The sequence below is a fragment of the Hibiscus syriacus genome, unplaced genomic scaffold, assembly GCF_006381635.1.
Source record: "Hibiscus syriacus cultivar Baekdansim isolate YM2019G1 unplaced genomic scaffold, ASM638163v2 tig00002880_pilon, whole genome shotgun sequence".
NCBI lineage: Eukaryota > Viridiplantae > Streptophyta > Magnoliopsida > Malvales > Malvaceae > Hibiscus > Hibiscus syriacus.
Genome location: NW_024061952.1, coordinates 99,822 through 126,606, shown reverse-complemented (window position 1 = coordinate 126,606; position 26,785 = coordinate 99,822). Strand labels below are relative to the sequence as shown.

Here is a 26,785-nt window from a genome sequence, read left to right as displayed (position 1 = left end):
GTCCTAAAACAAGTTGAGATGGTGATTACGGGGGAGGGAAATGAATGATATATAAACGGGGGAGGGTTTGGTTCTGGTGCCTCGGGGTTGGGGAGGAGGTGAGGGAAATGATGTGAAGAGGAAGCAAAGCTTTACTTTTTACGGTTCGCCATGCTTGATTTGTACTCAAATAAAATCCAACTCCCCTCCCCCTTTGCATGCGCATGCACCTGAAATATTCTTCCTCCAAGAAAACCCACTTCAAAAACACCACTCCTTTTTTACTGAACCTCCTTTTCTAGTATATATATATATATAGTATTATCATGAAAACCCCCACATTCCTGCATGATGCATGCATGCTTGACGAAGGTGAAGAGATAACTGTAAGATAGAATTGGGATTATACATATATAGATATATACAAGTACATGCAACAAAAAAATAAACCAGTTTAATATTCATGAAGTTCTTATTTAAAAAAAAATATCAATTAAAGTCTGATTTTTTAAAAACTAAGAAAATGAGAATGTTATAGTATTTCAATCAAATAAGTATTTTTTATTATATTGTTTCCATATTCATTAATTAAGCAATATTTTTCCTAGTATAATACACTTGGGTAGAGAAAGTGAGAAAAAGGCAAAGGAACATTGGGAACATGAGTGCAGAATGACAGCAAAGGGGATTGTCTAGAAACAAGTTATCAGCTAATTAAACAAAAAAAAAAGTACGTACCAAGTCTTCTTCGGAGAAGGGATTATTTTTTATAATATTTATTTTATACGTTTTGATAAATATATTTTTATGTAAAATGTTTTTTTTTCATTTTATATGGTAAATTATTGGTATATTAAAATATAAAATATATTAATGAGATGTAAACATATGGAATAAATGTAGGGTGAAGCACAGTAGCAATTAGCGTATTTGCGAACAGCCCAAAGCGTAGACACCGGCTCTTAAGGAACCCTGCCTTGACCCTGCACCGGGGAACACCTTCCTTGGATTTTGCTTCCCTCTTGTTTCCCTTCCTCTCCATGGGGAGGAGGGCAACTTTAATAAATCAAAAAAAAAAATATATATATATATATATATACCGGGTAAGATTCATTTACATTATGTAAAACTAAAAAGTTTTATATTTTTTTAAGATCGATGAGGAGAAATCAAAGGCTGAGATTAATAGTAAAAAATGAGAAGATATTCACTGAATAAAAACAAAGAATTAATCTCGACCTTTGATTTTATTTTATCTAACGAGTCTAAAAGAGTGTAAAACTAAAAAAAAAAATTGCACGATATAAGTGGATTATAACCCTATATATATTAAAATTAAATAACAAAATAGAAGTTAAAAAGCATGCAATGAGACGAAGAAAAATAAAGAATATTTTGACTAAAATATACGAAGATAAATATTTTTGTAGACATAAGTACTCACTTTTATATTTAATAAAAATAATTTGTAGACACTCGTGATTTTAGGGCGGGCAATTCGCGTGCCACTCAGAAAAACAGATTCCCCACGCCTGAGACCATTCCACTCCCTCGTCTTCAACTATCAACACCAGATCCTAGGACCAGTCTTTTACTATTTTCCTTCTTAGTTTCAGGACAATGAAGGGGTTGAGGTCAAAACCTATATACTATAGCACAAACTTTTTGAAAACGAATTTATAGAAAATATGTATACATACTTTATGAGCACAACTATAAAATGAGGAAATATAAATATTTTTAAAATATCTATTTCGTCCAATCTTTTAATTGGTAATATTAATATAACATACAAAGTAATGAAAGAGGTGGGACAATGGGACACCCATGTTTTTAGTCGTGCATAGATTTCCTAAAGTTGTATGGTCTATGTTGGCTTTTTATTCTTCCATTTTCCCAGGAAAAGCAAACATGCTTTTTTAGTTTAGCATCTCTCCGATGAAGAGAGTGGTTGAATGACTTCTGATTTTTGAAATTCCTCTGTTTTATCAATGGAGAGATTAGCAACCGACTTGAATTACCCCATTGGCAAGTAAGAAGAACACAAAAAATAACTTCTTTGGACTAGAAATTTTGATTGGACTCATCAAAATCATTGGTATTTGATTTTTTTTCCCTTACTAAATTATTATAGGAAAAGATGTAGAGATGTAATCTCTTATGTTATTCTCAAATGGATAATCTTTTAGTGTCTCGGATAGAATAAGGTGAGGATATCGGCGCAAGATTTAAGGGTCGGCAACGAGTGGGTTAGTGAAGGAAGGTATGTTTGGATCATGCAGGGCAACTAGGTCAAACTCGGTTGTCAGCTTGTGGGGACAAAGAAAGACACACACCTCCTTAATCAGGAACTCGAGTTTCTCTTGCTCATCTCTATCTCAGTTCAACTATTTACGGTTGTAGTACTCGATGAGATTCCTCTGTCGACACCACACATGGGAGACTGGGAGAGCCAGTCCCCAAATATATACATATATATATATATATATATTTATTTGCTCCGCAATAAGTGGATAGCAGAAGCCTTTTGCTTTTACTTTTTTTTTTTTTTTTGTAAAAGATTCAAAGCACAACAAAAATAGACACGATTTCACCTTTTACGGGTCCCTTAAGGAACACCTGAACTGCCCCCAAGTCAGTGGGCATACCATACTGCCCATACCAAAGCAGAGGGGAAAAAGTAATAACTGCATGGATTGTCGATACGTTATAATGTCTTCCAGTTTCAGGGCAATGGTTAGCAATATTCTTTGCTCTGAACAGAAGAAATAATGAGTTGTTGCAGTACCAGAAAGCTGGTCATTGTTGCAACACCTGAAAAGGGTTAATGAAAAACGAATTCTGCCTTGGCCTAATCCCTAATAAGTGATTTTGTACACGAATGAAAAGTAAAGGAAATAAATGTGGTGAAGTGAAATTATGGCGATTTAGAATTTTCATTTTCAATAGTTAAATATGCTAATCGATCTAATATCATCTAGAAGAAGAAATAAATGTTCATTAGAAAACCAGTCTACGGTGCTTTCGAGTTTTGAAACTGAGGAATCAAAGAGTCCCATTCCCATTGTTCGACTAAATGCTTGTGTCTGTGTGTTGGGGAACTTTGACTAGACTTTCATGTGTGCTCTAGAGTACTGATCTTTGAATCAAAACTTTGCGGAAGAAGAGGGTAGTAGTGGTTGGCAATTAGGTTATTTGCCTAAGGATGAGGCTCCATTTGTTCATTTTCCTTTGAGTTTAAAGTATGCATACAAACAAGACCCGAGAAAGCCAAGAGATTGCCCAACAACATTCATCTGAAAGCGAAAACAGCAACGCATGTGAGATAACTATGCTATTTTAATCGGGACTTTCATGTAAGAGCCTTGAAATTTTTTTGGTAATGATTAAGAACCCATACTCACCAAATCAAATGGAAGCCCCCCAAACAGTAGCCACCCCAGTCCAATAGTAAAAAGATCCTATCACAAACAATGTCACCAAAAATCAAGGATCAGGTGATAAGCTACATAAAAGACAGAGAAAGCAATAATCCGTTAGACCAGTAAGAGAATTTGAAGGATACGTAAAAACTAGAGCCACAAGCCAAGCGCCTTCAGCAACAACAAAGAAGAATAAGTGATCTAACCTTCAAATTGCCACATATTGTCTGTGTCAGAGCTGAATTGAGTGTAGTATTCAAGAATACGAAATAGTTTATCAGGAAAGCCATGATACAAGAGAGAAGAATCACAAACTGCAAAACATTCAAATGATTAAAGCATAAAAGAGTTTAAATTCTATAAAGTTTCGATATTCAGATGTCATGAAAGTTTCTTTGAATTAACAAAAGAAACAAGCCCAAGGAAAAGCAGTTTAACACAAAGCTTTATAGCGAGGGGAGATAAGATACACCAGGACAAAGAAGAAACAACAACAGAAAGAAAAAGAAACTGAAGTGACTGAGCTAGTGAAACCAAACAATATGATAAAGTAACATCCAAATGAGAAAGTAGAAAAGGGATGAGGTTAAGGTAAGAAAGATGATTACAAAAAAGAGGTATTTAATAAGTTAGAATAAACCATTCAAATTAACCACATTGTTATACGTGCCAAAAGCTGAGTATTAAGCCACTGATAGATGGACTGCGAAATAGCTAACAATGAATGCACTTCCTTTCTGAATATCATGAGGAGAAAGATACACAGTAGGAGATTATTTTGTGAAAAGGAAGCACCTGGAATCCTCTAGAATATAGATAAGGGAAGCTCATCATTGCTTCAAGGTCACCTCTGAATGACGTCCAAAGCAACAAGATTGGTGCACAAATTATTCCTTCAGGAGTCAAATTTTCATAAGGTGGTCAGATAAACCTAATTTGTTACTTTTAGATGGATCACTAGGATAATAACAATTCTTTTAATCCTTTCATCTTACCGTTGCACCACATAAGTCCAAAGCTATTGAGGCCACTGGATTTACCTAAAAATTTTGAGAATATGTCATCAATTAGTAGAAAGAAAGTAAACATTCATGGGAGATAAAGAAGAGAATAAAATAGAATCATACCAATATGAGCAATGGAAGCAAGATATATGGCTGTGCAGAGGTTAGCTACAAAAACAATGGTATAGCTGTAGGCATCAAATGACAAGTCGCTAGCTCCGGCAACAAATGCGCCAAATATAATTATCCCCACACTGATGAAATCCTTGGATTAGTCCATTATGAAAGTCATTAGTTGTATTTTGAACATTCAATTTAGACGTGGTTATATATAGAAGACATATTGGCATATGTTAAATTTTATTAACACGGAAATCGTAGCTATAAAACTTCCTCCAGAAAATGATAGCACCTCAAGCAAATTTAAATTTCAAAAATCCAGAATAACAAAAAATACTTGAAAGTAGAATAGCCAACAAAATTGTACCTTAGAAATGAAAAAAAACCATAAAATCAAGTATTTTTTGTACATGAAGGATAAAATCCAAGAAATTAAATTAAAAAATGCTGGACGGGAGGGCCAGAAGTTCCCAATAGATCAATCTAGTGCACTAACTGCAGTTTATTATTGATATCCATTTTCCTTTTATCACCACTTCCATTCCAAAAAATCATTTTTTCAGCTACTTTCTATAGTTATTCTTCCATGTCTAGTAAACGAAATTATTAATCCTTTTTTCTACATTTTGATCCACATAAGTTACCGCCTTGTGCAATCTCATGATAGAATTTGAAGATATATATGGCTCTGCTGAATTTAAGAATCACATATACTGTATGCAGATGCCAAAAAAAACATGCATCTGTCCACATTCCAAAGAGAATTTTATAAAAGGCCCGAAGATAAAACTTAATTGAAGACAACTATAAACTATTTTTTTAACTTTATTTCACCTTTTCTGAGAATATGGCCACAAGTTCGGACAATGACTATATATCAAATTATAAGCATACCACAATTCCCTGTTGTCAAAACTTGATTCCTCATGTCACTCGAAACATCCGAAAAGGAAACTTTGTATGTGTGCAAGTGCAAGACATGAGAGTTTACAATGGCTGGAACACCCCGAACTTTGTGAGTGTAATTATAAAAGCAACACTTTCTAATTTATGATGCAGAAATCTGAAATGTTGAAACAGTCTAAACTTAATTCTTACTGTCAACCACATTATTCAAAAGTGAAATTTCATATCTGCAAGTCATGAGAGAACAAAATGATGGAATAATCCAAAATTTGTACATAAAGAATCAAGGCATTCTTATTTATGATGAAGAATTCAAAAATCCACTTAGGGTGGTCGACTAAATAGCACAGTACAGATTTACATGGCTGAATCATTAGATGAAAATAGCATATAAACAGCTCCATACCTGCCAATGACATGATGAATGTTTCCTTCTAGTCAAAAGATACTCCACAGTCATGGTAAAAGCAACAGTAGTCCGCCTTAGGGTGGTGTACATAGGAACATTTATGCCACGAACAGACTCCATGGTGATCAACTTTAGCCATACAAGCACAAAAAAGGAACACATATAAGAAGGATTAACGTGTCCACACATAAAAGAAACAAGTACACACCATGTATAGCAGATATGAAACCGCCAAAGGGAGGGTATCCAGTTTTCTCAATGGTACTAAGGTTACTGGGTTCCTAGGAATGCTCTCTGGCTCCCCTCAGTGAAAGAGATTATCTTCCATCGTTGCATGGCATAGAGAAACACGCTAGAGCATAGCATCTAGATACACAAAGAGCTAAACTGATTTAATAACTATAAGAGAATGTCAAAAGTAATGCAGCGAAGTTCGTCAAATCCAAATGTCACAGTGTGTCGGGACTAAACTCAAAAAATCAGGAATTGAGCATAAATATATAGAAAATTGTCAATTTGTATTAAAAAAGGATGATGATTGGAAAAAGAGAACGAGACATGAAAGAACAATGCAAAACGTTATCATGCAGGGAAAATATGGAGAGAGGAAAAAAAGGATGGAGAGGAAGTAATACAGCAAATGAAAGTGACTTTGGACATTTTTATGCACTATTTCAATCGTGCAAAGATTATATAGGGGAAACATGCTACCGCATTAAATCCAGGATCCTTTACCTCGATACTAGAATTGAATTTCCAAAAAATATATAGGGGAAACATGCTACAGCAAATGATGGTTTGATCTAGTATGTTTTAAAAGAGGATAGTTGTCAATTAATTGGAAAAAGTTCAAGAAGCAAATATCACTTTTCTCTATAATCTTTCAATAGCATTTATGTTGTAACCCAAATTAGGAGTCATCTAATTTACATTAGACTAGGCTGTATTTCTTCAAAGTTCAGATTACGGTAAAAAGAATTTTCATTGTTTTCTCACAGAAGCTTCACCATCATCTTGTCAAGTGAAAAAAGAAAATAAATTTTATATCTAAATATATCTTCCAACCAAACACTAGAATAACTGAGAATACAACTGCTCCATAAGGTAGTCGGAAATATTTCACTTTTGCATACGTTACTCTGTTCAGGAACTCTTTTGAGGTTATATTCAGCTATCTAAGGAGGAAAGATGCTCAGCTAGCAACTGTTTATGCAAAAAAAAAAAACTGTCATTGAAAATTTTAAGTGAGATCTTCAACTCTTAGAATCTACTAATTAGGATTGAAATTTTCATAAACCAGCTCTTTGATCTTTAGCGTTTATTTATTTCACTTTTGCATACGTTACTCTGTTCATGGAACTCTTTTGAGGTATATTCAGCTATCTAAGGAGGAAAGATGCTCAGCTAGCAACTGTTTATGCAAAAAAAAAACTGTCATTGAAAATTGTAAAATATAAGAGATCCCATTAATTCGTTCAACTGAGAGAAGATATAACAATTCTACAAAGGTAGCATACTTAAGCTAGCTCATGGTTCTAACTTAGAAAGAGATGAACCTGAAAAAGTGTGATCACGTTTGAATAGGGGAAGCTGTAAGAAGAAAGGGGCCTGCCTTGTTGAACAGGACTAAGACTGCAGACAGAAAAAGAAAAGCAATTAGAAAGAGAGTAGTGTTCGAGAGAAAAAGTAAATGATTAACCAAAATATGTGAGCAAAGTTCCTGAAGTTATTTCAGTCACAATCAGAAGTTCAGAACCAATTTTTTTGTGTTTGTGTGTCATTCTTGCACCAAAAGGACACAAAATTAAATCTCAAACTGTGTACTGAAATCAATTTTTGTAGTTGATTATTAATGTAGTGACAATTATTCCCCTCTCCTAGCTCAAGGAATCCTCTTTATCTAAATACTTCTTCAAAACCTTATCTCTTCCATCATTGTGACAATGGATACTGGTACACTTTAACTCAAAACACACTTGTGATTATTATGAAAAAAGAAAAACATTACTCTACTATAGAACTCCTTCCATCAATCTTACAGATTTTCATAGGGAAACTCGCAGTTCTTCCGACACATAAAGCCATAAAGGTAGGCCGTACAACTTCATTTCATAACATCGATTCCGAAGTATTAACTCTGCTTTAACCATAGACTAATTCTTACATCAATGATTAGTTATTCCATAAATTTGTTATTCGTACGAAATTTTAAATTTCAACAGCTGTTCTGAATTTTGTCTCTTTGATTCAATGTTAAGTTCATAATCCAATGTTTTCTTTTTCTTATTTAGATTCAGTGAACAACTTAAGTAACACTTAAACAGCTAATGAGATTCGAAGTCTGTAGTACAATAATGATTTCTTCGTTTCATTCTAGAACTCTTTAGCCAAACAAGTGATGAGAATAAAAGAAAAAGAAATCCCTACAAACGATCAAATATATTTCCAAACAAAAATAAAATAGCTTTAACAAACCCTGACGTCATGCCACTGCTTTGCATTTTCATGGGAAAAAACTAAAAATGAAATAAGAATTAGTCATCCACATAATATAAGGTTTTATGCGAAAAATGCCGAAAACAAACAGATAAAAATAGCAAAGAAAATGGAAAACGAGAGCTTTACCTGCACTGAACATGTAACCAAAAGCAGCGTACGCTCCTTGTTGTACACGTCTGAGGCAACGGCAGTTTCACGTCGGCTTTCGGTTTTGGAAGGAGCGATTAGCGGCAGACCTTCCGTCTTTATTGAGCCATGGCCGGATTTTGGAATCGCTTTGTTTTAGAGAAATGGAGGAGTGAGACAAGAAGTAGAGTAAGAAGTGTCCTTTTATTGTGCATACCGGAGAAGAGGGGGAGTGAAAAAGGGGAATTTGAGTAGGCAGAGCCCAAGCGTGCGTAGGATTGTACACGTGGCATTGCCACTCCCAAGTCGAGGGTCAACTTTAAGTTAAGTCCACGGTCCCATGCAAGATATTACCCCTCAATGTCTAAAATTTAATAAGTAACTAATTGGTCTAGTGGATAAGACATTAGGTCTCTTAAGTAAGGTCAGAATTTAAATTATGAAATTAGCGAATGGAGTAAAATTGGATTAGGAATGTCACCATCGCCTTTGTAGTATCCGATTTATTAATCAGTTAATAGATCGGATATATATAATTAATTCAAAAAAAAAGTTACAGTTGTACGATCCAAATAGTAATAGTAATTAATTTAACAAAAAAACATTAATCCATGTTTAAATAATATAGTTAAGGTAATATTTTAAAAAATGAAATTACCCGTTAGGCCCCTCTATTATAAAGATTATATCATATTAGTATATCTATTATTAAATAGACTGATCTTTAACAAAATTCATATTTTAATATATCTAAAAGTTATCATTCAGGGAAGGAAAGGATTGTCATGATTGATATCACAATGTATATCATTAATTTTGGTGGGTAGATCTTAGTGGAGATTTTATACATACAATGATTTAACCCGAGACTTTACTTAAATGGTATTAAAACTGTTTATCACTTGAACCACATATATTAGAAGGATTTGTTTATTTGACTGCTTCAACTTACGTGCATTAGCATCTACTAATGATTAAATGCTACATATATACTTTATATCAATTATATTTTATAATCTTATAATAATGAGTGGTGGAGTGGGCAGGATCAAGCTTTAGTAGCTTTCGAAAAAATTATTGAGGCACCACTCTGTCTCTAATAAGCTTGAAGATTATAAAATTCAAATTAATTAAATCGAGTTATTGATTATTGTAATAATAATGATGTTTATGGATGTGAAATTAAATTTAAAAATATTTATAATTTAAAATTTATTAATTTTTTTATAAAGTTAAATAAAATTATTATCGTTTCAATAATTAATTATATCATATTCAGTCCTTCAAAAGAAAATATATCACGTTTAGATGTACGACCTTATTAAAATTCAATCATGGATGGGTTCACCGGTTTAAGAGAGAGAGCGAAAAGGAATGAATATACAAAAGGAACACGTAAGGATATACATGGTAATATACATGGGGATGAATACGTATTTAAAATCATAAAATGTAAGGATATACATGTTAATATAATATAATATAATATAATATAATATAATATAATATAATATAATATAATATAATATAATATAATATAATATAAATATAATAATATAATATAATATATATAATATAATATAATATAATATAATATAATATAATATAATATATAATATAAATAATATAATATAATATAATATAATATAATAAATAACAGTCACAATTTAGGAAAGATGACATGGGATGAATAGTAAGGAAATAAATCTTAATTGATATTGTCAAATTAATCCTACCTAAATTAGAACATTTACCAAAACATTGCCTAAATTAGAACATTACCAAAACACAACGTATTATGTGTGCTTGAAATAGCAGTTTGTTGCTTAAGTAAGGTTTTGGGTTTTTGTATATGCAGAAAATCTCTGTCGAGATATTCACCTATCAAAGTCATGTGCACAATGTGAATCGGTCCGAATTAATCGGGACAAACTTTACCCCTTTTTACTTTGACTATTAATATTTATTATTGTCAATCAAACTATTAATTATTTAAATGCTTCAATCGGGTCACTAACCGTTAACATTTAACGAATATGGTGACATGACAGTTAACAAAATTTTTATAACTTTTAGTAATTATTTTAAAAAAAAATAATTCATTCAAAAAATTATAATAAATAATAAAAAGATGATAAAATATTAATCTATTAATTTTATAATAAATAAATACTAAACTATTAATTAATTATTATTATTTTACTACACTCAAGAACAAGCCATAATTATTATTTAATGTTTAGACTTGAATTTATTTCATACACTTATAATTTATTCAACGAGCTTAACGAGTAATTTAAGCTTAACGATCATTAAGTCGAGGAATAATTTTTTTTAACGAGCACAAGCCGAGCAAAACTTCAACGAGCTTAATGAGAAACAAGTTAAGTCGAGTAATAAATTTTTTAATGAGTACGGATCGAACACTACTTAAATCACGATTGACACACTCATAAACTCCCTAGTTCCGTTGGTATAAGTGTCTTGAGCACACCACAAACCATTGGGGTAAACCTCACATTTGTACGAATTACTCAATTATGTTATTTGTCCAAATTGAAGTCTTACATTTAAATCCTACGAATTCCTCATTATTTCCTTTTTTTTTTCATGTCATCATCTAAAATAGGATAAATTACGCTTTAAATAAAAAATGCACGTCGTTTGAGAAATCTGGTTTCACACGGGTCCCACCACGACTCCTTGTGACCCTCACTCTCCCCTGCTAAGTATCCCATATCTTTTCTTCGACTCGAAGTTAAAACTAAAAAACAAGTAACTTGTAAAACAAAAACTCCGTTCTCTCTCTCCCTCTCTCTCAGGAAATTCACAATTATATCGGAAAATCCCAAAAGAGCAGAAGAAGAGCTTCACGATTTATCAGACGATGCCGATATGCGCGTCTCAACAACAAGTAAGCACAACAGTGCTTTCGCCGTTATTGTTTTTCCTTTTCTTTATGGTTTTAATCATTTTCATTTTCTGCGGGAGTCGTTCTAATGATCAATTGTTATATATACATCAGATTATTTGAGTTTAATTCCGTTTTTTGTTGTTTAGGGATCAGCGAGCATGATGCGGTGCGACAGTGGGAAAAGAAGCTCGTCAAATGAACCGGAGGGAGCCCAAATTGTTTATATGAAGGATAATGTTACAATTCATCCTACCAGTTTGCCTCTGAACGGATCATTGGAAGATTAAAGTTAATTAAGCAAGGCTCTTCTCTCTTCATGGTAATTAGTTTGCACTTTGTTTACTTATATGGATAATTTCGCTATTTTAATAACATAACATGCCATAGCTGGTTTTGATCATGCTATTTGCCTTACCTTGTTTGAGAGGATTATTTGTAATTGTAACTTTACGCCTATGTTGACATGTTTCATCTATTCAAATCACGATTATATATTACGTGGTTGACTCCCCCCCCCCCCAAATAAAAACCTAATTACGTGACATGTTTGAATGGAAAGATATATGCTAACATGGGGTACCCATTTAATACAATTCTTGTTGCCTTGCTTTGCTTGTGCCAATTACTTGTACAATCTTATGTGGCAAATAGTTACTGGAGAAGTTCATAGTGTGTCCTATCAGCTTATGGACAGAATACAGGCAAAGGGAGGCAAATAGGATGTGCAAAAGTATTGGGGCAAAAATAATTTTTATTTGTTTTATCATGTATAAACTAAATGTTTGTTTATTGTATTTAATTGTAGACATGGATTCCATACAAAGGACAAAGTACAAATGCTAGACTATCTGAGAAAGGTTTTCAGCTTTGAACTCATTGATTTGAATGTATTTTATCACTTACTAATTCACAAGGTGTATAGATTATATGATTTGCTGAAACTGTTGTATGCATGGTTTTATTATGCAGATAGGAGTCTTTATACCATTAGGGCAGTGCCATTTGCTGATGTGAAATCCATTCGGAGGCACACTCCAGCTTTTGGGTGGCAGTACATTATTGTTGTTCTGTCATTTGGTAAGGAACCACAAACTATTCTGCCTATATAATTTTTGGTTGATCTTCAAGTGATTTTTTTGATAAAATATTCAATTGAATTTTCATCTTTCTGTTGGGGGAGAAATTAAAAATGTATTGGTATGTGCCACAACGGACATGAGTGATTTCTTATTGCTATATGCTGTTCAATTTCTAACCTATGTTGTGCAAACATAAAGAACCCCTCTAACAGTAATAAAAGTGGTTTGATTTCAGTTGTGTATCAATATATGCTTAGAAAGCCCTTAAAGGAAGATGGTATGTTCTACCCCACTGCCGTAGAATTGATAATCTCTTACCTTGTCCTTTCTTTATTGAGTTTTTAAATGATAATGATCTAATACTATGGAGATTTGGCGCTAATCAATTTTTGTTTTCCTTCTCATCCTTGTTTGATATCCTCCTAAACTTGGATGCCTGAGATGAAAAAAATGGAAAGTTAAAAAGTTGAATCATTAGACAACTTTGAATTCAATTTAATCACCCTAAAGGAGATGATAATTGCTATAATCTGGAACCATTAATTATTTAAGGATACCAGTTTTTAAGCATTATATAATAGATGTTAACATCTTCAAGAGTTGAAGCTTTGAGAAAATCGTATCATCTAAATTTCTTTAAGATGATTCACTTGTGGAAATTGCTACTTAGCCTTTACTAGGTGTTGATGGCCATTTCTTTCTCTAGATTTTTCAAAATTTGCCTAGTAAATCTTTTCTTGAGCGTGCTGGTTGCATGACTACTTTCAAGGTTTCATCTGGCAGTTGAAAAGACTGCTAGGCATAGAAACTCAGCTTGACTGCTCCATCTTTTGGTACTTCCTGCTTCTTGTTTATTCATTTACAAGTTTATGGTTTGTCCTGTAGACCCACTTATTGACTAGCTGGAAAGGTTTTGATGACTGTTAAAAGATGATGTAAATGATTTAGTCTCATGGATCTATTTCAATTTTGTTTTAATTTGAAAATTTTATTTCTACTTTGTGACTGTGTTTGTATTTACATTGATGAAAAACTTTGTTTTCAGGACTTGCATTTCCTCCTCTTTACTTCTATAATGGAGGACTTCGAGAGTTCCTTGCTACAGTCAAGCAACACGTTTTACTTGTGAGGTTGGTTTTGCTCATTTTAAGATCCAGTTGTGTGATTAAATTTTAAATTCATCTTCAAGAGTTTGACAGTACTTGGAAGTAGTATGTTGACCAAGAATAAACCTTGAAATTAACCAGGTCTTGTCTATCACATGTTTATTAAAACAAATAGGACCAGAGAAAGACATGTAAATGAATAGAATTTGTAAGAAAAACAATTGTTTTTTTTTCTTGCATAATTAATGTATAACTGTTTTTGTAGATTGTTGAATTTTGTTTATTTATTCATTTAGATATTTTTTTGAGTTAGTCTTATGAGTTTTATTTTCCATGATGTTTACTCTGAAATCTCAGGAGATGAGATTTGGTAGAATGTTGGAATTCCCAATGTGTGATTTTTCCTTGATTTTGGAAAGAATGCCTAGTGTATTATTTGGTACAACGAGGTTTTTTTTCTTTTGTCAAATGTACCATAATTATGTACTATTTATGCTACTTTTGCATATAATTACATATGTTCTGGTACGTGTTTAGTTCTTCCACTTCTAAATCTTCTTACCATAAGTTTTCTCTGGAAACAATTAATATTTATGACAATTATGTTTATATATTCTATATTTCCTGTGTCGTATGTCTTTAGCTCACAATTTCTTGATTTCCTCATTTTGCATATTTTCAGGTCAGCTGAAGACTCTAATGTATTTCTTGTTAATGACTTCCAAAATCCTCTGCAGGTTATTGTAATGCTAATCGCCTTTTGTTTTTTTATTGAAAATTTAGTTTCTATACTTGCTATATGGTTAATTAGCACTGCAGCAGCAATGTTCCACGTAATTCATGTCCAGCATGAGAAATAAGGAACACTTTTTTTTTAGATATTTTTGAAATTTATTATAAAGAAGCTCAGTCATTTTCAAAATGTTTTTGAGTAGAGAGTTCATCATTCGAAATAAGGAACACTTAAATCACAGCATATCATAATTTTATATAGGATAATGTAAACTGTTTTGTTTTTAATTGTAAACTGGATTTTTTTGAGCCAATTATTCTATTAAGCTTTGCTGATCCTTTGTTATGAATATTCTAATTGCTTGTGGCAGAGAACATTGTCTTCATTGGAGCTACCAAGGGCAGTTTCCGCGGTTAGTGTGCCATCAACACCTTTCAGTTGGGGAGTCTACTTCACAACAAAATGAAGAGAGAACTGATTTAAGTGCTAGCATTCCTCAATATAACAGAAGGCAGAGGCAAAAAGGTCATGATCCTGCTCGAGACATTTCAATTCAAGTTTGGAGAAATTTTCTCTTGTAACAAAGTTTGCCCGAGAAACAACTTCGCAGCTATTTCTTGAGACTAATAACAACGGTTTAGGTCCTTTAGAGAGGAGAAACTCTAGCCAGACTACCCTTGATTACAGTCACAAACCATCTGACTATGATGAGGATGTTCCTATTCAACGCCCCGTTGAACCAGATCCTCTTGAGGTAGCTGCTTGTTCCCTTGGTCAATTTTCACATAACCTTTTTCACTATTTTTGCTGTCTGTTAGACTTCTAAAAAGGTTTGTGATTTTGCATCTGGATTTAAATTCAAAGTACTACTTATTTGAAGGTATAAAAATGGAAGTCAGTATGTAAATATATCATTAGACGTTCTTGTTTTTCATGCATCAATTGGGATTTGGGACCCATTATAGGTCAGAGAAAACCTACAGAACAGAATCTATCCATCCATCCTTTGATGATGAAAAAAAAGAATGGGTTCAATCTCGTGTTCTTGGAAAGTCATCTTTATGGTATGAATATTTCTATATCTTTCCACATCACTTGGAGAATTAAGTATTGTTGTTGATTTGAGTGTAGTCCAGAGTTCTTTTTTATGCTCCTTACTTGATTCATGTTTTGCTCGTATAATTTTGCTTGTATTTATGTTGACAAATTTGTTATTAATGTGGGGACTTTTAGGCCTAATCATTTTAAGGATGTATGGAAAAGGAGCCTTAGTTCATTTTAAGTTTCTAGGTGGTTTTGTTTTCTTTCGACATTTCTACCTTTCCAACTTCAGTCATAAGTTAAATATAGATAGTTGTGAACAAAATAACTGATACAACCTACATCAAGTTCCTATATCTTTGGCATACGAGTGCTGAATTATTTAATTGCACAAGTGTATGATGCATGGAGCTTGAAATCAACAGAGGGTCCTGAAGCAGTGCTATACACGCACTCATGGTATATTTTATAATGATGGCCGGACAGGACCCAATAACTGGTGTATTGCTATACACGCACTCATGGTATAATTTATAATGATGGCATGACAGGGACTAATAATTGGTGTGGTTGAATATTAAATTCCGTAACTTTTATGTATTGTTTCATTTTTTTTAAAACAGATTTTGTGTCATAAGATAATAATATCTGCTTGTTTCATTTACTGGCAGTTTGACAAACTCTCACTAGTGTGGGGAAAACCCCGACAACCACCACTGGGGTTGGAAGAGGTATGGAACCAGATGCAAACTATGATAATTTGTATTGTTTCCAGTTAGCTTACATATTTTACCCCTCTTTCTGATTACATTATAGCTTCTGTGGGTTGTGGCTCCATCACCAATCTCTTACTATTTTTTTTTGATAAGATTAGAAGGCCTCATTAAAAACCTCCTTCTTGATTAATGGAGCTTGAAAAGAAGCTCCTTAATCATTGGAAGGAGGAAAAGAGCGCCTTAGATTTTCATTAAAGAAAATAAGATTACAACCTTGATAGATCTCTTCGAAATAACCCTTACAACAGTCTATAAATCCCACCCGAACAGGAATCAAATGCTAAACTGAAACAGCAAACAACATAAAAATTAGCCTATTCCAGCCTTTGCTAAAGCATCGGCGTCCATATTAGCTGACCTTGCAACCCGATTTATAATATGAAATGAAATGAAATAGATTGAAATAGTTAGATTACAATTAAAGGAAGATACCCCAGTAGTGCCCCCTTTCACTGGAAAATTAAAAACAAATCGTGTGGTGAAGAAATGCAAGTCAAAGAAAAGAGTTTCGAATTAAGTGGCAAGAACACATTGATTAAAGGGAAGTGGTTTTGTTTCATTGAAGATAACTTTACGAGCTGAATTTTTTTGGTGATTTTGAATCATGTTGGTTTGTGGAGTTCCCTTCAGAGGCGGGATGTTTTCATTTTAGTGGTTGCAGGTGGTGTTTTCATGTATGTTATGTCATTAACTGTGGGGTTGTTTTTCTTTTGCTGGACATTTATCTTAGGTATAGGGTGATTGCCTCTAGACTTTTGTGGTCAAGGAGGCAAGAGATTTAGGTGATTATGGTTTTTTGTAATGGTGTATATCCCCGTTTGAGGGTATTTCGTGTTTTCATATGTAATGGGTGCTTTATTCAATGAAATATGAGGTACTCTTTTCTTCCTTCCAATGTTCGTTAACATACTTCTTAGTATGTCGATGAATACGAAGGTAGTTTTTAATGAGACCTCCAACTTTTATAAAAAAAAATGAAATAGATTAATAATAAAATTTCTTAAATTTCTATGTTATATCCTTCCTTGACCACTGAAGTTGATAGATACTTCAACCTTCCAAGGACTGTTGATTTTTTTTTGTGATTGGTTTTCTTTTTTCTTCTGAAATTTATTTATTTATTTCAGTGGACCTCAATCTTGGATTCAGAAGGTCGAGTGGTGGATCCAAAAGCTTTAAGAAAAAGAATATTTTATGGAGGACTTGAACACAAATTTCGAAAAGAGGTTTGTATTTGTACTATCAAAGAAATGAGTGGACTGAATCTTTTGATTAAAACTGACCTTATTCTTACAGTTCTTATTTGTGATTTTAGGTCTGGGTATTATTGTTGGGATACCATACATATGAATCGACTTATGCTGAGAGGGAGTATCAAAAGTCCATCAAAAAGATAGAATATGAAACTATAAAAAACCAGTGGCAGGTTTGCAGTATTCTCTATATACTTTATTATGCCATCCTCATTCTTTCCCTACATTGGTTCCAAGTTTTAAATGCAATCCCTCCAGACATTCTTGTTATATATCGCTCATAATTAGTTATAAGTTGTAGAAGAGTATGGGGATTTAAAATGCTGCATGGTTTCTTAACGAAACATATAAATAATGATGCTAGTATAAGAAATACTGCCGCAGGGTGCTAAAATTTGGAGCCAACTGTTTTTCTCGATTATTTTTATCTTAATAAGTAGCATCTTCTTTAAAATGGGGGCTATTAGATGTTCGTAAATCAGTAATATCATTTCTAGGTTTTTGGGTCCAGATGCAATATACTATTTAAAGGGGATAATTGCTTTAGCCCGCAATGCCCTATTGAAGAATCAATTCATTTGTGACATAAGCACAGCACCATTCAGAATTTCCGACTTATGGTGAGAATAGTTTGTAGTTTATTTGATATGAGTTAGCTGGGATTCAGGAATTAGGTGTTGCGTTAAAAAATGTTCTCTGCTAAAGAGAATTTTTCTAGTGCTCGAATAACTTAGTTTTTCTCTGATTCTGAGTAATTTTTTTATGGTGAATATTTGGGCAGAGTATTTCTCGTGAACAGGAAAAAAGATTTACAAAATTCAGAGAGAGGAGAGGCCTTATAGAGAAAGATGTGGTATGTATGAAACCATCACATGTTTGAGTTTAGAGTTTCATATATTTTTTATTCTTTGAAAAGTGGAAAAGCACAATTCTGAGTTCATTGCAACCACTATTTTTGTTGTATTTAAGGTGAGGACAGACAGGTCACTCTCTTTCTATGACGGGGATGACAATCCAAATGTGAATCTTTTACGTGATATTCTCTTGACTTACTCCTTTTACAACTTTGATCTTGGCTATTGTCAGGTAATATACTTACTAATATGCTTTGTTTTTTGTTCATCCGTTGGTTGCCTAGTGTGGAAAAAATTAGTCATGCCATACAACAATTTTAATGTTGGTGGTTTTATTCGTCTGAATGAAAATATCTTGTGTTTCTAAAATGAACCAATTTGGATTCTTGCAGGGTATGAGCGACCTGCTATCCCCAATATTGTATGTCATGGAAGATGAGTCAGAATCATTTTGGTGTTTTGTGGCACTGATGGAACGCCTTGGGCCCAATTTTAATCGTGATCAGAATGGCATGCACTCTCAGCTTTTTGCATTATCTAAGGTCTTCCCTTCGCTCCCTTTCTCTGTCTCTCACTAGATGCTGGAGTCGGTTATGGTATTAGTCAAAATGGCCTAGACTGCCCCTAAACTCTTGAATGTGACAACTTAATTGTAATCTCATGTTTATACAACTTCCATCCGCTTATTCCTGCCCTTTTTCCCCTTTGATATGGGGGTTAATCTGTCTTAAAAGGGCAATAGTGCTCTAGTTCAAAAATTGTCCATAAATTTCTTTATTATTAAAGAGCATTTTACTTTCTATTCGTCAGAGAATTCTGGTGATTGTTTTGATGATTTACTACTATTATTATATTGTCCATCTTGTGTGGCTTCCTGAGATTTCGGCCTTTGCTTTTGCATTGTTATAAAGTCAAAATGCAATAGTAGTACTGGCATGATACAGATTTAGTCTCAGTTTGTAAACTTACAACTCAATTGAAGTTTGTGGTGTGGCTTTTGGGACACTTCTACATGATGAGATAGCCGGCCGTAAAACCTATGTTTCTTACTATAACGATGGATTGCATGTCTGATGAGACTAAATCATTATTTTTCCCTTCCTTTTCTTGAGTTAACAACTACAGTACAGAAACTAGTATACCACTGGTGGTTTCTTGAGTCCCTTGAACAATAATCAAATTACGAAGCATCTTTTCATAATGCCATCAAACTTATGTTTCTTTGAGATTTTTGGATTTTAGTTGTGTTTTTGGAAGGAAACAACATGTAGTTTATTAACAGCTGAACCACTCTTCCCTTGCCCATACACAGCATAAAGAAGGTTTGGGTATCTTGACTTTATACATCTGACAAGTAATTTATAAACATCTAAACCAAGTAAATCAATAATTCATGAACGTAGATTTTGGTCTCTGACTTTGAACTGTACTACTTTTTGCAGCTGGTGGAGTTGTTAGACAGCCCTTTGCATAACTATTTCAAGCAGAACGATTGCTTGAATTATTTCTTCTGTTTCCGCTGGATTCTGATACAGTTTAAAAGGTCCGATTCTTGGATTTATTAGTTCATTCATTTTTTTTCCATGCCAACATTCATTTAGGCTAGATTTTCCTTTAATAATGCGTTGTACATAATTTCCTGCTGATGCATTATTGTTTTGAATCCAACATCTTGCAATGCTCATGTAAAGTAGAATAGTTTGTGGTGTAACTCTTATGGCATATGTTGTTCTCTGTGTTGTACCGCACCTTTTCCTCCACACTCAAAACCCAACTTGCAATTACGTGGCTCTAGTTCCCTTTAAATCCCCATGTCTAGCTTTTGCTTATGCATGCATTTATGTATTACTTTGTTTTTACGTGTTGTTTCTGTCGTGCCAACGCATTCTTATCCAGGGAACTTGAATACGAGGAAACAATGCGATTGTGGGAAGTATTGTGGACGCATCATTTGTCGGAGCACCTCCATCTGTATGTGTGTGTAGCTATCTTGAAGCGCTACCGAAGCAAAATAATCGGGGAGCAAATGGACTTTGACACCCTCTTGAAGTTCATCAATGAGTTGAGTGGGCAGATTGACCTTGATGCAACCCTCAGGGATGCGGAGGCTTTATGTATATGCGCTGGGGAGAACGGAGCCGCCTGCATCCCACCTGGAACTCCACCCTCATTGCCGGTTGATGATGGTTCATTCTATAACCAGCAAGATGATGATGTACTGTAATTGTCAACCATCCCTTTTCCTGCAAAAAGATAATTGTTGAAATTGGTTGGGTATTATCTCGTAGTGTGAAACCATTTCATTCTTCTTTTACCCCCTAAAACATTATTTCTGGTGGATTGGATGAATCGATGTATAATATGTTTTTCCCCTTAATACGGTAACGTAGCATGTTTTGCATAAAGCGATTTGTTTTTTTCCAACTTCTCCAATTATTTCTGATTATTTGGTGCTTATTTCTTCGCTTTTATCAAATTTGGCAATTTTCATTATGTTTGTATATTTTGTTGTTTAAGGTATTTTATTCCTTGAAAATATCTAAAACACTATTGAAAAGGAATCACTGAAACACCTTTTAATTTGCCCTATATTTCTTATGCTTCCCCACGTGTCAATGTGGTGTGCCTCAGTTGGGTAATAGGAATCAGTGAGAAACATCGAAAGAGACTTCCCATCACCACATATACGTTACTAAACGGGTATTTTTATAGTGCGACACTTTTAATATATAATTAAAAATTTATATTATTGATTTTATTATTATTTAAATAATAAAATTAGTAAAAAAAATATTTAAAATATTATTATTTTTATTTAAAATATTGATAATTTTTAATATTTTTAGTAAAATGTATAATAATAATAAAATCAGTAGAAATAATTATATTTTTGATAATTTTTTACTAAATTTATTATTTAAATAATAATAAATTTGATAATATCTTTTTTAAATTGTATATTAAAATTATCGCACGAGATCATTTTACTTAATCAGCTTATTGTAAGAAATTTCTCGAATGTTAGGCAAAACTAAGGCCGCAATGTGCGACTTCAACTGCAGCTATTACCATCAATTATATATATTTAACCTATAATTGTTATAACATTATAAAAAATTTATTATATTTATATTGAGTAAATTATAATACAAAAATTAGATCCGTCAAAATGTATGATTCTGAGACCGACTTTGTTACTAAACTAAATTATCATATATTTTTTCTCTATTTTTAATGATCAATAATCATAGTACAAGATTATAATAATTATACACATATCAAACGATTTTAATAATTAAAAAAATGATTATTATTCTTAAAAATTTTAGATTCAAACACATATGTGTAGTTAATAAGAAATTTGGCAGTTCATATTGTTCATGACTATTTAATAATAGGTTTAATTATAAAATAAGTATTTAAATTATGGTGTTTTCTATAAATATTTTTTTGAATAATCCTTGTGTCTAACGTTATAAACGTTACCACTTTAGGTATCCGAGCCGTAAACGACGTTAATTTTCTCCGTTAAGTGACACACGTCACCCTCATGTAATTTTAAAAATTTTATTTAAAAAAACTTAAAAATATATATATATTTTTTTAAAAAGCCCGAAGTTTTCGAGAAATTCTTAGAAACCTCCCTCAAACTTTGAAAATCCTATATCTAATCTCTACACTATGCTCGCCGCCGCCGTTACCGTTGATTGGACTTCCACTTGGTCACGCCTCCACCGAAGACCAATTACTCGACGAACAATTGCCATAACAACAACCGATGACCCCTAAAATTGTAACGAAATCTATCCCATCTGCCTCGACGAAACGGCGACCATCGCAACTCCATAGTCTTTTGATTACGGAGATGGCAAGGAAAGTGTTGGAGGCGGTGGCCATGGCCATAAATGGATGTGGAGTTAGAGTTAGGGTTATGATTTTGAGATTTTAGGAATTTTGGAAGTTTTTGTAATTTAAGAAAAAATAGTTTTTTATAAATATAATAAATTTTAAAAAATTAAATTATTTTAAAATTATTTTTTGATGGTTATTACATTCCAGACACCTAAAGTGATAATGTTTATAAGACAGTGTGATCATTCAAAAAAAGTAAACTATTTGTAAAAAATACTACAATATAGTATGGACACTTATTTTATAATTAACCCTTAATAATATAAACCATCATAAGACAGAGACAAAGCAGCTCATAGGGGACGTGTGTTTTGTGTAAACATCACAAAGTTATCTTTTGGGGAAGAACGTCTGGGCCAAATTTGGCGTGGGTTCCATTAATCTCAAGGGTTCTTCAATTACTCTCTCTTTCCATTCTCAAACTAAAATATTGACAGCAATAGACGTGGCCTGCCCTTCTCCACAGTCAAGATAAGAAATTCAGCAACAATCCCCAGTTCCGATGCGCCTTAGATCTCTGGCCTCACCATCGTTGTTAACTAAAACAATGGGGAAAAAATCAAAGGAAAGAACAAGTGGTCGACTAAAAGTGAAGCAAATCGCAGACCCACTTCACCAAATGTACATCAACATCTCACCTTACATATGAATATCCCAACTCTGACTCCAAGGAACCCAGATTTTCCCTTTCTTTTCTCTGCTTTGAAGAACCGAATTGCACTTGGCTTGTTCTGATGAATTCTATTCTGTTTTACTTGAAAGGCCATCTTTTTTTTTTTCCTTTTTGTGAATTGTTGATGTGCATATGGATCTTCAACGGTCGTATCGCGCAACTGTAATATGATTTCATAGAAGAAAAAAATCACGTAGTATGATTTGAACTGCCGTGTTTTGATTTTTGCGTGGTTTTCAGAACAGAAACGCATGCAAAAACACGTATTTCTGTTGCTGGTTTCTTGGGAATGGGTCATTTAGGTGGTTTGTTTTGTTTACAGGAACGATGCAGAGGGTTTAGTGAGGTGGCCACCGGTGAAAACCTGGAGGCATAAGCTACGCCGCCAAATCCCCAACGGCGGAACAGATAACAACCACGTCGCGGCGGAGAATGGCTGTGGCTGTAGCAGGGCTTCAAATTCCACGTACGTGAAGGTAAAGACGGAAGGAGTTGGAATCGCTAGGAAAATCGACATCGGCGTCCATCGTTCCTTTGAAACTCTTACAACCACCTTAATGACAATGTTCGATATACGTAAGAACACTCACGATTCTAAACTTCAACATTAAGTTTGATCCAAAAATCTAGAATTTTAACCCTTAGTAATTCCCCTTCTTCGTTCGACAACAGTTGATGAGAATCTGAAGTGCTTTAAACTGGCTTATCAAGACAAAGAAGGCGACCGGTTGCTTGCTGAAGATGTTCCCTGGAGGTACCTGTTCTTTCCCCCCTTCTACATGCTTCATTTGTCTCAGATATTTTGGACTGTTTGGTTAGATAGAAAGTGACGTGGGAAAAAACCTGGGTTTTTTTTTTCAGGACCTTCGTTGGCTCAATAAAATGCCTGAAATTAATTAGAAGCAGAGGATGGCAATTGGGGTTCCACATCAAGTTATCAAAAATCATAAAAGTCAAGAGATCAGTAGTTTAGTTTCTTGAGACAAATGATACATAACAAAGCACGAATCGAACGACTTCATTGATAAAGGAATTGTTGTTATTTCTTGAGATCTCGGGTTCAAACATAAAAAATATTAGTGGTGTGAACGTTGAATATCAAATTATCGAGAGTTATATTCGAACATATCACTAAAAGAAAATGCCTGAAATTAATTAGAAGCAGAGGATGGCAATTGGGGTTCCACATCAAGTTATCAAAAATCATAAAAGTCAGATCAGTAGTTTAGTTCTTGAGACAAATGATACATAACAAAGCACGAATCGAACGACTTCATTGATAAAGAATGTTGTTATTTCTTGAGATCTCGGATTCAAACATAAAAAATATTAGTGGTGTGAACGTTGAATATCAAATTATCGAGAGTTATATTCGAACATATCACTAAAGAAAATAGAATAAAAGAAAGACAAATCATGGCATGGGTGGTTTCCCCTCGCCATCCATACAGTGTGGTTAGAACTTAGAAGCCACAAGTACCATACGTGATGGAGAAAGCAGTTCATGGAAAGCATAAAGTTACAAAAGATGTACAATGGGCAGGCAACTTCCTATCTTATTCCACAAGTTTGTTCTCTTTTTCTTGGCTTTTCATGTCACTTTCCTTAGTGTGAAGAGAACAAGTTATATTAAATATCGAGAGTGACCAAATATTTAAATTTAAAATGGTATATTATAGGTACAGTAGTTATTATTATTTTATATTAACATCAGCTGTAAAATTATTATAAAAGCTTTTAAACAAGATCGAAAGACGGACCAGAAAGTACATTTCATTGGTTGACGAGTCTGTTCAACTTTATTTTCTTATATTTTTTTTGATCTTGAGTTCTAGACTGATTAGTAACACTTCCCTTATTTCAACCCTCTTACATCGATCGTTGTCTAACCACAAATTACGAACTTTCATCCAAATTTAAAAAAATGGTTGTCCCTCGTTCCCATATGTAATGGGGTAAGGGGGAGGTAAGATAGTAGACTGCCCCCAACACTAGGTTAAGAGCAGCTTCAGTAAGAGACCTCCAAATTATGAAATGCGTTCCCATATGTAATGGGGTAAGGGGGAGGTAAGATAGTAGACTGCCCCCAACACTAGGTTAAGAGCAGCTTCAGTAAGAGACCTCCAAATTATGAAATGCTCTCCATGTGACTCGATCCCACGACCTCAAGATTAAGAACATTGTGCTCTACCAATTGAGCTGAATGATCATTTCTCCAAATTTAAAAAAATGAATAATCCAAAGTCATTATAACCTCGCCGTTGACATTAACACATTTTATCTAAAAGTGAAAGAGGTAAAATATAATTTTATTTAAATTTAAATTGAAAAAAAAAACCTAAAATAGTATTAACCCAAAAAATGTTAGGAGTAAGAGCATCTCTTATAAATATATTTTTTTCTAATCATTATATATTATATATATTTTTAAAAAAATGGTATGTAATGTATTCACATGTTAATAAATCAAATGACCACATTTTAAATTTAGAAAAAAATCAATAGATTTGTTTATTTAGTATATTTTTCTCAATAAATAATTCATATTTATATTTTCTTTGTAAGATTGATCTCTACATGATCAATGTTTTAAAAAATATTCCTCCTCTACTATAACTTTTGCACATGTTGAGGTCACCATCCGAAAGGAATATATTATAAAAATAAGCCATTCAACTCTTGATAAGACCTTTAATAAACCCACCAAAAAAAATCTATATTGATCAAATCTACTAATTGCCGACAAAATTTATAAACTAGATTGGTCTACACGTAACAACCATGGTTTAAGGTACATTTATGGTTCAGAATCGGATCGATTAGCGAACCGGTTATACTATCAATTTATTGGTTCAATCGGTCGAATCGGTTCGACTGGTCAAAAAAACCGAACGTCATCATAATTATTTAAAAAATTAAATAAAAATACCAAAAATTTAATAAAAATAATTTTTTATATCACAAGTCATATTCAAAGCAAGTCATAACATATATAAGTTAAAAACCATAAAATCAAGTGAAACAAAATGATTCAAATTAACTACAATATAATATTTAAGGTAAAACATATTAAATAATAAATATAATTATATAACTATAATTAAAAAAATAAATTTGGGGCTAAAAAAATCATAATAAAATGATATTGTTTGGTTTAATTTTTTTAAAAAACAACCCCACATGGCTAAGAAACATAGAATAGCATCCCAAAAGTCTAAAGAGTAAAAATATGAAAACAAAACAATCTCACATGGCTAAGAAACATAGAAGAGCATCACAACTAACTTCTATAAATAATAGAGGTAATTTGACATTCAAAATCATTTAGCCTTTTGGTGAACATTGAGTGAACTATTCTTTCACTTCAATTAAGCTCAAATTTTAGGCTTCAATCGAGCTTCTAATTTTTTTTTTTTGAGTTCAAGCCTTTTTGAGTTCAAGTTTCAATATTATATTTCGAGTTTGAGTTGAACTTGATAATTTTTAGCTCGTGAGTTTGAGTCGAGTTGAGCTTACTTTTAAAGTTTTCAAGTTCGAGTCGAGCTCAACAATACTCGAGTTCGACTTGGCTCGTTTAACAAACAACGTCGTTTGGTTTAATTAAAAAAAACAAAATTTCTGATTTTTTCCAATTTTTTTCGGTTTTCAGCCGGTCCGGTTCGAACAGTTCAGCGATTCTGACCGGTTCACTAGTAGCGGTTCAACCGGTGTAGATTGAACCGGACTAGGCAACGGTTCCCGGTTGAACCGGTTAAACCGGCCGGTCCGGTCCTGTAACATCCTCCATACCGGGTTAGTGATTAAATTCTAAAGTTTCAGAATTTGGTGATTAAAGTAGAATGATGAAAAAGTTCAATGACTTATTTGAGCTATTTTGTGTAGGATTAAATTATAAAGAATGAGGATTATAAGGACAAAATGGTCTTTTTATAGTAAGATAATTATTTGGGGTTAGTATTATATTAAACCACGTGGAAGT

At 33.2% G+C, this 26,785-nt stretch overlaps 1 protein-coding gene and 2 pseudogenes across 1 annotated transcript; 2 read left to right on the top strand and 1 right to left on the bottom strand.

Annotated features, from left to right (window-relative positions):
• Positions 1-2,933: 2,933 nt before the first annotated feature.
• Positions 2,934-8,758, bottom strand: LOC120161063 (annotated as a pseudogene).
• A 2,612-nt stretch (positions 8,759-11,370) lies between these two features.
• LOC120161532 lies at positions 11,371-20,593 on the top strand (annotated as a pseudogene).
• Positions 20,594-22,086: 1,493 nt separating this feature from the next.
• On the top strand, positions 22,087-23,779 carry LOC120161052 (auxin-responsive protein IAA11-like). The gene is made up of 4 exons (XM_039171356.1): positions 22,087-22,143; positions 23,109-23,382; positions 23,479-23,560; positions 23,668-23,779. The coding sequence occupies exons 1-4, from the start codon at positions 22,087-22,089 to the stop codon at positions 23,777-23,779; spliced, it is 525 nt and encodes a 174-aa protein (XP_039027287.1).
• Positions 23,780-26,785: the final 3,006 nt, after the last annotated feature.